Source organism: Bombus vosnesenskii, unplaced genomic scaffold (genome assembly GCF_011952255.1).
Source record: "Bombus vosnesenskii isolate JDL3184/JDL3185 unplaced genomic scaffold, Bvos_JDL3184-5_v1.1 scf7180000013352, whole genome shotgun sequence".
Taxonomy (NCBI): Eukaryota; Metazoa; Arthropoda; class Insecta; order Hymenoptera; family Apidae; genus Bombus; species Bombus vosnesenskii.
Window position 1 is genome coordinate 3,877,191 of NW_022882988.1, and position 14,438 is coordinate 3,891,628.

At 41.8% G+C, this 14,438-nt stretch overlaps 2 protein-coding genes across 4 annotated transcripts in view; one reads left to right on the forward strand and one right to left on the reverse strand.

Annotated features, from left to right (window-relative positions):
* Positions 1-1,378: 1,378 nt before the first annotated feature.
* Positions 1,379-3,520, reverse strand: LOC117236923. The gene is made up of 2 exons (XM_033500337.1): positions 2,549-3,520; positions 1,379-1,576 (listed from the first exon to the last, which is right to left on the reverse strand). The coding sequence occupies exons 1-2, from the start codon at positions 2,684-2,686 to the stop codon at positions 1,379-1,381; spliced, it is 336 nt and encodes a 111-aa protein (XP_033356228.1). The 5' UTR covers positions 2,687-3,520.
* Positions 3,521-7,019: 3,499 nt separating this feature from the next.
* Positions 7,020-14,438, forward strand: part of LOC117236706 (MAP7 domain-containing protein 1-like) — a 173,044-nt gene continuing 165,625 nt past the window's right edge. For all 3 annotated transcript variants that reach the window (XM_033499891.1, XM_033499894.1, XM_033499897.1), the window contains exon 1: positions 7,020-7,092. In XM_033499891.1, the coding sequence (XP_033355782.1) occupies positions 7,035-7,092 (58 nt within the window). In that variant the 5' untranslated portion in view covers positions 7,020-7,034. The remainder of the gene's footprint in view (positions 7,093-14,438) is intronic.

Consider the following 14,438-nt stretch of genomic DNA (forward strand, 5'->3'; position numbering starts at 1 on the left):
GCGCGGCATGTTTGCCTTTGTACTTTCACTTCGGGCTCTTTACCGTTACGGCCCGAGGAAAAAATCGATTGGTCGTGGTGCTCTGCGAGCTTGTACGAATCGAAATGATTTTTAACCAGGCTGAACGGTACCACAGCCGATCGTTTTTCTACGAGAAACTCTCGTCTCTTCTGTTTTTGTTCGCAGAGCGATCGCAAAGGGGATATTACGTTAGGTATATTCCGGTTAATGAAACGGGTCAATTAATGGATTTGCTAACACGTCGAACTCTTGGCAACTACAGCGTACATAGCTTAGCGATTAATTATAGCTTCGGTTTCATAATGAACTGGTTGAGCCGTGGTATACACTTGAACGATCGTACGTGGCAGACGAAATCGTGTTCGAGCGAAGCCGATTCCACCAGCTAGAGCGATATCCCGATCGTAACAAATTACAAACATCCCGTGTTCCTTTCGTTTAATGCTCAATGGGCAAATCGTTCAATTTCACGCGATCGCACGATGATACCTTCTTATCGATCATTTATGTAATCCGTGATCATCTGCGAACTCAGTTATCGAGATTCCATTGCGTTTTAGTAGCGACGCAGAATATAACTGTCTATTCTAAGAATTGTGCGTCCTGCCTGGACCGGATGTTTCGCGAAAACGTATTTCCGTTTCCGCGGCACGCCTTGAACTTGTCCTCGTTGCAACGGAGCCTCGGGGTGCCGTGAAAGTTATTCGTTCGCGTAAAATTCACGGCAAATCGTAGGAAAACAAGACGGGGATCTGCTTTCATTCTCCTTCGATCGTTACGTGTGTTTAGAATAGTTTGTTTAAAATTCTATCGTCTTCCTTTAGAATTAATCGTTCGATTTCCTTTAATTTAAGCACTAATTATGTATTCTGTTGCGAAAAATAAATGAATATCCAGTGGCTATGTTAAGTGGCTTGATAAGAACAACGAATCATTTTGTATATCACGGAGTCAATTACTATTTCCATAGATTATTTTTCATTATGATATCCACACATTGTTTATAGATTTATTTCATTAAATATTTGTTTCAGATTTATAAATTGAATTAATCTAGGAATGTTTCGTGCCAATGGCATTTCGAGATTTAAATTTTTCCATAAAAATCATAGATTTCATCACAGAGGAATAATACATAAATAATACGTCTTAACGCCTTCATCTGAATTCAATATCTCTTTCGATCTCTATCTTTTGGTTCAACACTTTCCAATACAAGTCGACTTGCCTGTATGTTATGGCAAAGTCTGCCATTTCGAAAACCTATTTATCACTTATGAAATTACAATATTTCGGCGACAAGTTGTCGCTTGTGTAGGCGTCGAAGTGCGTTTCGCGGCTAATTTTTTCAACAGCGTCAGTCGCTCGTTGAAAGGAATGTAGTCGGTGGGTCAGGTTCTGGAAAGCCCAGACGCGAAAATAGCCAACACGCGGCGAATCGCGCGTTGCTTTTCACCGACTCTCTACACTCTACGTCGTCTTCGAGGTTCGCCATCGTTGCCAACCGAGAACCGCTCTGATTCGAGAGTAATTTCGCGCAATTCGCCGCGTTGTGCTGCAACAAAGTGCACCCACAAGAAATTCACTTGTTTGTCTTAACCAACAATTCGAAGTCATCGGCTACGCTTACGTAAATAGTATAATGAGACTGTTTTAGCTGTTACTTGCGCCCTGGTTTATCCAACGAACGAACGACCCTAGTGCGATCAATTAAGCATTCTTACATAAGACGATTAATATCGATTATCCCCGATTTGAGCCGATAATTGCACGATAAAACGATCGGTGATACTTAAATATCTAATAATATAAAAATTATGGAGAATATCTAGCGTGCGTCGATATTGAATATAATCTCGTGTAAATCTCCCAGAAGCTGGATATAATAATAATAATTGGCTCGATATAATAACAATCTTGAACTGATATTTATTGATCGATCCTACATCGATCCGATAGCTGCAACTGGCTTAATCCTTCAATTTCTATACTTTGTATTTACTCTGTAATTTAAGCAAATTGATATCTTGTGCTGTTTATAGATTATTATCTACTGCGCTGGCTATTTGAATATTTATTTCAATATTCAAAGTACTGTTAGTCGGACTACAAGGTCTGTTTATTTTTAACTTATTATAATTAAAATGTTGATGCATATACAGATTTTTATGATTACGAGCAGCGGAACAGTACTTAAATCGAGATTTGTTTTATTTTCTGAATGTTGTAACAAATAACTTACTATAAATACTTTGTGCATTTACGTATAATATATATGTTTTGTGGATTTTCTCGTACCATATCATAATCTGATTTATAATAATTGTAGGATCGAGCTAGACTGCTATTGGCTCGAAATAAAATATAAAAAGCCTCAGGAACATGAGATAAATCACGGACAAACGATCGTGATTCGAAACACAGGAGCTTAACGTGACACCGGGTAGCGGGATCGGAAAAACGATTGAACCGGTAGCTGGTTTGTAACGCGACGTAACCGTAATGACGATTTACGAACGATAATTACCTTGTCAAACGACTTCGAAGCGCACGCATTCTCCTCGTGATCAACACGCGAACTCTTATTGTTCGTCACGGTATTCTCTCCGTAGATAGAGCCGCGTCGTTTCGTTGCTTTGTTTTCTCTTTTCTCCCGGTCAAGCATGGCGAGGGAAGTATTTTTAAGAGGGACGATCGGAACAGAACAAGAGCAGATCGGTCCCGCGTTCCTCGACGCGACTAGCCGGAGATATTAGCAGCGCGTTGCGCTCGCGACCCCGCCTGCTTCGATATATTACGCCCGGTAACACGCGTTGCCATCTGCAAATGCGCGCTTACACTCTTTATCCGCAAGTTCCGCGTGTTTTCGTGCTTGACAACTGGCTCGTACCGGCAAATGAGATATCGTGGAAACAGAGTGCGTGCGAACGCCGATGCAGCTCGACTTTGTTGTAGTTTACGTTCCACGTTCGAAATTATGCACGCGCCAGGTATATTTAGTCCCGGTGAACGATCCTCTCGGAATTTTGTTAGATAGCCGTCGTTCGACATCGCGAGACTTTCCACTGACAGAATCAAGCTACCGATCGTCTGTATCGTATCCTGATTCCTCGCTATTTATTCTCAGTTTTGTTTCTATTATACCGTTCGAGATCGCTGGCATAAATGGTTCTATTGCATTAACAGAATGTGATCGGAATTTGAACAGAAGCGAAGGAGTTCTACACGTGTATATGAATATTATCGTCGGTAATAATATCGTCACAGCGTTGTATGTACTGGGATGGAATTTTATCCACGATATTATAGACTTCGTTCGATGATAGCTCCCAAGAGTTAAAATAATCAGTAGAAAACACTATACAAAAACAAGATGTCTATATAAAAATGAAAGTGACGGAGTTCTAGCAACTTCGAGGAACTTCACCTTTCCATGGTAGATTTTTTTTCGAACCGCCATGGAAATAAATAGAACCACGAGCCCCGTAATCGACGCCGGAGCTCTTAACTCGATTAGCCGCCCTTCGTCGGTTTTTCTTCCTTTCCATTACTTATTCCTAGAATTTCTATGCAAACACTTTAGAGAAGCCTGCTTGTATCCAACCACGTATACACACTTTTCATTTATTTTTTCTTCTTCGATCATTTTGTATATACATATCGTAAGAATTCATTCACTTACATACTATTCTCATACGATTGCTTTCCACGCATCTGGTTCTTTTTTTAGTCTGTGCCAACGCGAAGTTTTCGTTGGAAATATCGGTGAACGGCCAGTGGAGTCCTAACGGGAGAGTACGAGGAGCAAACGAACACCGTCCTTTTTTTCTTTTCTTTTTTCTTTTTATCGAAGATATCGACGCAGCGCGAAGTCGAAGAAAGGGACACGCGTTCGAGGATTTTGGCATGGGGATAATTACGCCCGGGTCCAGCAGGTGCAATAAATTACCTCGGGCCACGTCCGCGTACCCGTGGAATTCACCGGGACGCCGCGTCTTCTGCTTTATTTATTTTCACCGGACCAGGCCTCCTGGTCCACCGTAAACCCGTAATTTGCTCGTTTAATCCAGCCGTGCCACTATTCGTGTACTCGGCCCAAGTAGAAGCAACCTCGTGCTCAGCTTCTCGCGCACCCTTCTGACTTCGTTTAGAGCTCTGTGCGCCGCCTTTTGTTTCCTGGACGAAATTACCGGTCTATTACTCCTTCTTCTACAATTGCAGCTTCTTCTCTAGGCGCGAGTCGTTTACGATTCTGCATAATACACGTGGATGCATCGACATCGACGATATTCAACTTGTAAATCGTGAAAGGGAAGTCAATTTTTTGATTTCGTACAATTTATTAACTTCGCAAACACGTGTATGTACGTTTTCTGAAAATAAGTGATAGATGCAGGAAATTTTGTGAACGATCGAGTAAAAAATCATTTTTTATTTAATAGAGTGTAAAATACAAATTTAATTTTGTAATCACCGAGAAGGATAGTTATGATTATTGAATTTTTAAATTTAAATTTAAATTTAAGTTTTATTGTTTAATTTTTATTTATTTGTCAGTTGTGTAGTCCTTAGTTTCTTTATTTCTTTATTTTTCGTAAGTAGAAACAGTATATGTATAAAAGAGAAGTGAATACGCAGGTACACAGAAATTATATTATAATAAAAGTCATAAGTACAACAGTGCACGACACGAGAAGCCACGTCTCCTTTGATACTGACAGCATTACACGGAACGAAGGTGTTTCGAGTAGGTACAAGATAAAACGTACAAAATATGTAAATGCAATTCCGGACACTCAAGGATGTACGTTGGCTGACGTGTTGAAAGAGGTTCGCATTGTTCGAGACGTGTCGCAATCTTGTTCCACGCATTACCGAAGTACTTCGATGTTATCAATCGAATGATACCAACCTGCGCTACCATCACGAGCAGGAAGCATTGCTTCAAACAAGATCGTATCACGAAATCGATGTTCCCTCCTTGTCGTCCAATTCGAAATTTGCATCAATGGCATTTGCTATAAGCCGAGAAAATGGTTACGAAATTGAGAATACTGCACGGAGTTGGAAAGGAGAAAGAGAAATGCGTTTTGCTCGCTTCCCTAACGAAGCGATGCAATTTACAGATAATAATTCAAATTAGTTTCCAAAGTTCATAAAATACCCTGTATAACATCTTTATGAAAAGTCGTGGATCAGTCATTTTCACTATCCTGGTAATTCTAGTGTTAATTCTCACTACTCTGCACGTTCCACTCGTTAATAGTAGATGTAGGATAGTTTAACAATTCCTGGCTGAACTATTTGCCATTGAATTATTTTGTAATTAATAGATGCGATCCTTTTGTTTTATAAAATGCATGCGAGATTTACGTGAATCCAATCTACAGCAAATATTGACCACTTAGACCCATAGTCTTTTTCTTAACCTTGCTCCAGTTCTGTACAGTACATTTTATAGATGCGACACGACCTCCAGATGCGGTTAAAGGGTACGAATAATGTAAAAATGATGCGAGTCGCCTTCGTAACTTGTGTAATCGATAACCGGGGGAATGGAAAGTAATGATACACGGTAGGACAGGGTGTGTGGATCGGCTATATAAAAGGACTCGGAAAGGACGCTGGTGCATTCACCTCGTCTTGCGTCTGTCCAGGGCAGTCAGTTCGTTGCGTTCGCCTGCTTTTATGGTGTTTCGCATCTCCAGCTGTCCTTATGGTATCTAGCACTGCTCGTCTCTAGTTTTTATCCTATCCTCCTTTCCTCCCTTTTGATATTTATGTCTGCAAGGCTATTTTATTCGCGGTATCATCGCCATTTTCTTTCTGAAGCATCCCGATTCGATAGCAAACACGCAAAACAAGAGGGAACACCTTACGACCTCGACTCCTTCCCAGACTGCATTCTTGGACCGTCTTTTATCGGGGAACCAGCGTTGCTTCGCGTCGCTTTAAATTAAAGTCTCGCATAGGTGCTTCCGCGAGTTAGTCAGGCGAAATGATTAGATTTCGATGGCACGTCGAATGTAAGAGTAGTAGGGACAAGGGAAAAGAGAAACCGATAGCATTTTTAAGGTCAAGCGAACAGCCTGCGTTATCTCGTCGGTGGTCGTGGGACAAGGATCAAGGCGAAATTCACATAAATCGAGTCTTCCTCGTATCCGTGGTGGAGGTGGTGGTCGTCTCTGATTCGCTGAGAAAGATCCGTCTCGAAACCGCGAGGCTGAACCCATAAATCGATCGATCGACGCGGTAGCAACGTGTTCCGAGGTCTCAGGGGTGTACTTACCAGAACTCTTCACACATACGTACCGTTTAGCTCTGAAAGCAAGACCCGGCCTAGGTTAATATTAACTCTGCACGCCTGATTGTTCACACCTCCTGTCTGTAATTTCTCTTATATCGGATTCCTCTCCGGAGACGTTTATAGCGCGTGTGTATATGTTATTGATAGAACGTTGTCGATAGAAATTACCGATTCGTCAATCGGTAATAAATGTCACGTACGGTCAAAGGGACGATTCGCAGAAGGTTCTCGATGGTAAGGAAGAAAATCGTTTTTCTAGGCTACGCCACGAGGATCTTATTGACGTCAGAAAAATGGCGTCAGCCATGACGTTAAAAGTATAAACCAGGGAGGATAAAGCGCACGAGGCGAAACCTCAAGGTCTTCGTGACGGGCCGCATGGCAGCCGACCAACCCCAACACCATCTTTTGGTTTCCCATACGAACCTGGCTGCGTTCTGCCGTAGAAACGGAGGAAACCAACCACCCACCGATGTGTCTATCGACCACAGACGCCATTTGCCGGCGCCGTGCTCCGTCGCGACACCAAGTTCACTGCGCTCCCCCTTTCGACTGCCAGCCGGACTGTGTGTGTTTCCACGCACGAGCCGTGACACGACCTCCACGCCTGGGTTCATTCTCGAGAAAATCATATATCCGTCCGTTTTCCTTCTGGTTTTCTAACGAATTTCTTTTTCTTCTGGCTCGTTGAAACCATCGCTGCGGCATGTGGTGTTGTAAGAGGCTCGATGCCTCCGATTGGCCCGTCACAACCATCGTTCGAGGTAATGCTTCCTTTTTGCACGTCGCTAATTTTTCGATACTTCTTTCCGTTCGGCGAATCGCATCGTCCGAGACGGGCTTTTCACGCCAGTGCTTTTTTTCGGTTTCCACGCTCTCTTTTTTCTGTCCAGCTACTTTTATTCCGGTCGTTGCCATCGCAACGAAAACGTGGCCACCGAGTCGATATAAAACGATCGTTGTGATATTTGACTTTTTTGGTTCTCGATAAGATTTCGAATGAGAATCTTCTTCGCACGTTGCTTTCTGATTCATTTCGTTTCGCCAGTTTCGTATCGTCGGAGAAGCTTTACACAAACGCTTCGGCTTTTATGCTGTTCTACACTTGTGATGCTATTATTACTCCGCTCGGTCAAAGTCGCGAATCTAGGATAAGTTCTAGGAAAGTCTATGCAGACTGTTGGTCGATGAACTACTTACTTTAGATTATACCGCAGGACATAACCGGTGCTGCGGATGGGACTGTTAATGGAATTCGGTAGGATCTCGAGAATGATTCGGGAACGAGACCTTAGTGAGAATTAGCTGCGTTTTATCGCATTTGCGGCAGACGAAGCCGTACAGTCAACGCCAGAAAACGTTTAGTTAATCGCGTCGTTCGTTCTAATTGCTTGTTCGATCTAATCCCACTTGTGATGCAAAGAACATGGCGCCTTTGGTACATCTTATTGGCGTTATTTATTCTCTGATTCTTCCAATCTTATTATTTTATCTTATATATTATATTATTTGAGATCCACACGTGGTATAATTTGAATCTAATTTAAATATATTTCACTGCCGAGCTATACTAATGTTAATATCCACGTAGATTCTAGTTTTGTTATTCATGACTTCTCTCTGTACTAAGATTCTACGCGGCTGTGAAATATTCTTCTCATTCCACTTGAAAGACGTAGATGCAAATGTCTTCTGAATAAATAGCTTCTCTCCTTCTCGCGTGATCTTGCTTGTCTGCAACTAACAACTACATCAAAATTTCAAATTCAATGTTACGCTCTTCGATACTCTAGTAATTTTCTTTTTCTGAGCATTGACTTTGAATAATTGATATTCCATTCTTTTCATTATACATAATTTCAACGTTGCTTCTTGTCTGGTGCCGCACAATGTTTTGCGATAGGAGAGTTTTATGCAGTTTCTCAGAGACAGATCGAAGCTCTAGGAAACGAACTCGCATCAGGACAGAACGAAACGATTTCGACGAACGTCGTAAAGCAATGCCACCGGATTTAAATGCGCAGGACATCTGGGACGTCTTTTTGGCTGTGGCTGCGCCGCTTTCTGGTGCCTCGGAAAGAAAAACAACGGCCCAATGGCTGCATAGTGATGGCTCTGAGTCAGCGTTCAACGACTGACGCAGGAACAGTGGCGCGTTGTTGCGCTGCGCGCATCTTCTCGGTCGTAATTCCTCAAAAATTATGTTCTCCGTTATCTCATCCTGGTGTCTATCTTTTTCCAATGTTAATGAACATTTCATAAATAAACATCACGTTGATGTATAACGATGAATAATTCATGTGACACTTTTGTACTTTGTACCTGCGATTAGCGACAAAACAAAAATGAAACTCAGGAGTGTATCGATCGGTTATATCTGCAAATTCGAGGTGACTCACTTTACTCTGTGCTCACAATAATGTGACGCGTGTCATTGAGACATTAAATTGACACACTTCTGAGTATCCGCCAATGGTCAATTACATCGGACGTGGCCGGTTGCATCAGGCGTAATTGGATGAAGACGTATCTTGGAGTCCACGAGTCTCGAGACGCTCGTGTTAAAAGCGTTCTCGAGTTTCTTGCTCCGTTTCTCTGCGAGTCCGAGTCGCACGATGCTTGAAAATACTTCGACAATGACCGTATTCTATTTTTGGTGAGGTAACAGAATTTCTAGAAGATTTATATGGAAATCGTCAAATCGGAAAATTGGAAAGTTGGCACCTAGTCGAAACAGGGCGTGAAATATACGATTATGCGGCATCGACTATACTTCGGTATGTTCGAATTTTCTGGTTTCGATTCGAGTCTGTCTTCGTTTCCATTCCGAACGCGTAGATCGTCCGGAACGGAAGGAAATAAACTACATAGCCCCGAGGACAGAAACACACAGAGTGTAGAGATGGTAGTTGAACGCCGTACCTGAAGAAGCGGAAAGCAGGAGTCACGGTGTAGGAATAAAGACTTTCATTGATTCGCACTGTCATGAATCCTTGCAGTACGGTTTGCGCGGAAGAAAAAGAGTCGCGGTAAAAATAACGACTTCCGTTACGAGGCTGCGAAAGTATTTGGCACGCCAGTGATGTCATGTCCGTCGTCTGAAGGCGCTGCCGCTTTTTCATGTCTAGCATGCTTATTTTTAACCGACTGATGATGGCGCCACTCGTCGACAAACGTGTCTTGGTTAAATACAAATTGTTACTATGTAACGCGCAACATTATTGTTACGTAACGCTACTGCAATTTGCGATAATTTAAAAGAAGGAAAAAAAGAAGAAAAAAGAAACTAATGTTAATTTATTGAGTAACTTGGTGAAGTTCCACGTATTTTAGAAGAACTCTTGTATCCTCTAACTTTCAAAGCAAATTTGTTTTAGCGTTCGCGGATATCCGATTCATCGTTCATAAGCGAACTCCGATATCCATATTTCAACAATCCGCTCTTTCGATTGGAACGAAGTCGACTTATTCGATTTCGGTCGATTCGATTCGTTCTTCGGACATTTCATTCACGAATCGTGACTCGGCTCAGCTACCGTTCTCCGTGCGTTAACTCTGATTTATGGTGAAATCTTTATCAGGTAGATATCGGTGCCCACGTGTTTCAACTATGGCTCTTCGAGAACAGACTTTACAAGGTTTCCATGCAGATATTCCCATGTGTCCGCCTACAGTGCGCTGTTCTGTTCATTGTATGCGTCTCGTCGCGTACACTGCAGACTGTAGACTATAGACGATCGATAGATTTCTACGTTCTACGATCTCGTGCTAAACGGGAGAGTCGCCTATGGGACACCTTGTTATGGCGTTTTAACCCGTACACAGGCAAACAATGTCCTTACCGTTTTTTTTTTTTTAATTATTCTTGACGATTTTCTTCTTGTTTCGTACAAATTATAGTTTTGTATTTTGTATTTAATATTTATCTCATTTGATCTTATTCTTCTTCTTAATATTCTATATTCTACCTTAATTTGAATCTTCATCCGATCTTCCGGATATTCTAGATACTATGTAGTCTTAAATCCTTGCTTTAGTTTAATAATAACGATATTTCACTGACTGAAAAAACAGTACGCAGGACGCAGCGTATTTACGAGTCACAGCTAAGTATATCCATATTTCAAATCTCTCCGGTTTTTCTTCCTCGCGCGCTGTTATTTTCGTCGTTCGTCGGATCCAACCTGCGAACAACCTCTACGTTTCTTCCATTTTGTACTTTCTCCGAAGTGTAGAAAAATTCAGTTTCTCGTCAGTCGCGCCATAAATCATTTTCTCGCAAACACAGTTTACAATACACAAACAATTTTGTTTACTTGAGCTCGTGAGAACGAAAGGAAAAATGGAAATGTCGGTAACGCATGACTCACGGAGGAAATGGGACACGACGCGCGATGTTTAAGTTCACGAGACGTTATCTAGCACGAAACGATGCCGAGCAAATCGATCGGACGAGTTCACGAGCGCCACAGTGTCTAGCCCGTGCCCGTTCACGGACACGTAATAACAATTATATCGTGACAACCTAAGAAAGATCGAGGTCACCGGTAGACAGGCTACGATCCTACGAACCGTCGATCGGAATACGATCCGCGTTCGCTCGTGATCGATCGAGAAGATCGTACCCTCCGCTCTAACGTTTACTGCGATTATCGATCGCTGATGATCGTTAATCGACGCGCTATGATCCTCGAAATCCCTACAAACGTGGTCTCCCGATCCTGTAAATCCTAACAGTCCCGTAATCTTGCCATAAACTATTAAACACCGTAATTATTGCCGATCGATGATCGATAGCTGTTTATAGTTACCGACTTTCGATATCTTCCTACTAGTATCTGTCTGTAATCAAATAGAATTTCTAAACGATACATTGCAGTGTACTATGAGTTTAAAAATCAGTAAATATATCTTATTTGCACTTATGGATTTTTTTTCGTAATTTTTAATTTCTTTATGTAACGTAGAAATATATAGTGCGTGGGCGATCGTTATTGCTCCGTATTAGCCGACGACCAAACGACAGCTTACACGCGTTTCATTCAGTCGGAACAATTTCTCAAAGTACACGCTCACGCGTTCAAGTATCGAATTGGTTGTCGTTTCGAAAGCCAGGATAACGATACGGTTCGGTGAAACACGATGAAAGAGAGTCAAAAGTTGTACGACTATCTCACCGTGGCGTGTTTCTATGATAAACCAAGTCCGTAAGCTGCTACGTATCAGGCCGGACTAGATACAAGGTCCTGCCTAACGCGTAATTGTGCGGTTAACGGAGAAGTTCCGACCGGTTTGTAATTAGACCGCTAATGAGTAAGGTTACCACCTTAGCTTTTCGATCGCTTCCTTTCTCTCGCGCAATCTATCGCGATCTGTTCGTCGAACCGCCAAGTGATGCAAGACTCGTTTGTCCTGTTTAAATAATCCGTGGAAACGGGACCTAAGTTGGACACGGTATCATAGTTTTCTTCTTGTCAGAATTTGTTTAGTTTCTAGTTCTCATCTTTTGGTTTTCTATTCTCTTTTGAATATTCTTTGTCGAGAGATGAATCTTCGAAGAGAAGATTTCTTTCTTTCTGTAGTAAAAATCGTTTTACAATCGGTTATCGAGGAAACACTTGTCGAGATCCATAAATTTTCTACTTGACTACGTTGCAAACCGGTAGACGCGAAGGCAAGTCGGTCGTTAAATTATACAGACGCAAGAATTTCCGATAGGAAACAACTGAATGCACTCAGCGTGCTGTCCGCTTTGTATAACAGGCCTCGCAAAATGGCAACGAGATTATGGTTAATTAGCTGACCCCGGGAACGGTTGGGTCATTACAGTCACATATGCAGTCACGTTTCTGGCAATAATCGTTAGAAGAAAGAGAGGAAATACCGTGAACACACCGTATCAGATTAAACAGCGTATAATCTTTGCCGTATTTTTATACTTTGTTCTTCTTTTTACATCGTTTTCTTACGTACGTTATGAAACTTGGTTTTAATCGTTCTCCGCTTAATCGACCAGAATCGCGCAATTTACTGCTTAATGTCTGTCTAATTAAAATAGCGATCGTGCTCGACGGTCTATCACGGATATTATTATCGAGAGGGGTTAAAGTTTTAAACGCGTGTGTAGATCTTTGCGCGAACAAAAATCGCGGCAACGTACGAAGCCATCCGTCGCGTCTGTCTGAATATTTTCGAAAGTGAAGCAGGAAAAAGGTTAGTTCGTGGCTGGTTCTAAGAATCGTGTCGCACCGTGGTCGTTGCTCGTGCCTCTGTTTACCGAGAGTCTGCTTTTACAACCGTTAATTACAATCGTTGTACTCGTATTTCGGTCCGTTCCATTTCACGTCCTTCGTCTATCTTTCTCCTAGCTGTGTCGGCCGTTTTGCATCCATTGTGCTGCGAGTAATTGGTCCCCTAACTTGCAACTATTAGGCCTTGCAGGTATTAGAATGCGCTTCATTCTCTCACGATTAGACAGCTTGCTCTAAGTTAGGTAATAGTAACGACAGTCGTTGCAACTTAGGCGCTGATCGAGAAACATTTCTTCTTCCCTCGGTGAACGTTTCTCGGTTGTAAATCGAGCTTTTTGCTAGATCGAAACTTTCGATTATTAAGCTGAAAGAAAAGAAACCTTGTTCATAGTTCAGTTGCTATTGAATTAACGTAGCAACTGAAGGATCTAGCGAATTTAACGCTGTGTAGCTGGTTACTGATAAAGCCAAGGGAGCGATAAAGCGTATTCGAAACAATATTTGTACGAGTCCCGACAACGACGTGGTAATTTACCCAATTCCATTCTTGGACCAATTCCTTGTGCGTGTTGAAACCTTATCACGATATTACTTGTGCTTAATCGCTATCGGAGTTTTGTTACGAGAATTATACGTCGAACGTTTGCCTTCGTTTGCCTTCACGGGCTACTAGAGAAACGTCAGCTACTAAATCTACAACCGGGTCACTTTGCCAACGTAATACCGGAGTTAAGAGATTTAATCATAGAATGGTAAATGGAGCGTCGAGCTGCATCAGGAATTCCATTCTCTCCACTCTCTAACTTCGCTTAAAATTCAAAATTCTGAAGCTCCTATAAGCATCTACTGTCTCGAAACCTTTCATTCAAAACCTTCGACTTTGAAATATCTTACGTATTTAATAATTAAAAGACGATTAAGGCAAAATATATAGCGCATTCGGTTTATTGTGGCAATCAGCAATTATTAGATTCATTCGCAAATAACCTTTCAGCTTTTTATATTGTAGCTATGATTCTTGCAGCGAATATACCCTATGAACGATCGTGTTAAAGTTAAATGCTTTCGTCCCTCGTTGGGAGGTAAACAAAAGCATGATGAATCAAGGGTGTTCGAGGCACGAACAAGTAGAGAAATAGGATAAACGAAGGGAATGCGAATCTTGCGTAGCATGTGGGGTTCTAATTTTACGTACGGATGGGTCGTCTTTCTCGATTCCACCTAACAACGGCCGCTCTAAAAGCAGTCTTTTGGATAGAGGCGTGACTGCGCGCCACGGTTCAAATATGCTCGTAGGTTCGCGTTTTTTCCACCGTAATATTCGTGGCGCTCTGGTCGACGATCGAGTTGCGCCTCCGAAGTGGAGACTTTCGAACTTCGTTACGAAAGTTTCTTTTACTGTCGGTATAGCAGAGCACTGACGCGTCGGTAATCGTTGCGACAGCCGGCAAACATGCTATAGCAACGTTGCATTTTATCGAATGGGCGCCGTTTCTATTCGGGATCATTTATTTCGACAGGGAAAAGGGATCTTTTTGATCGGACCGACTATTCCTCCGTATTACGTGTACGAATATCGTAACCCAGATCCAGTAAGACGATTTAACTTTTAATTTAACGTTTCTAATTTTTAGCATTTAAATTTTCTAGCAAATTGATCCATAAAGTATAACCATAAGCGCGTGCAATGTAAATAGAAGACTTTGACATAGCAACCGCTGAATCGTAGATTCTTTTAAAGAAAGAAAATGCTTTTATATCTAATCGCTTTGTCGCGTCAATTTACAAAGAATGCAGCATCATTTTTATCGAGATTAATTTAATTACGAAAACATGTAATGACAGCCAGGGAAAGACTA

Coding starts and splice junctions, on each gene's coding strand:
- LOC117236923 (XM_033500337.1), bottom strand. CDS start 2,686: ATGCTTGACCGGGAGAAAAGAGAAAACAAAGCAACGAAACGACGCGGC. Junction 1,577..2,548: donor CTTCGAAGTCGTTTGACAAG/GTAATTATCGTT, acceptor ACTTTGTTGCAG/CACAACGCGGCGAATTGCGC.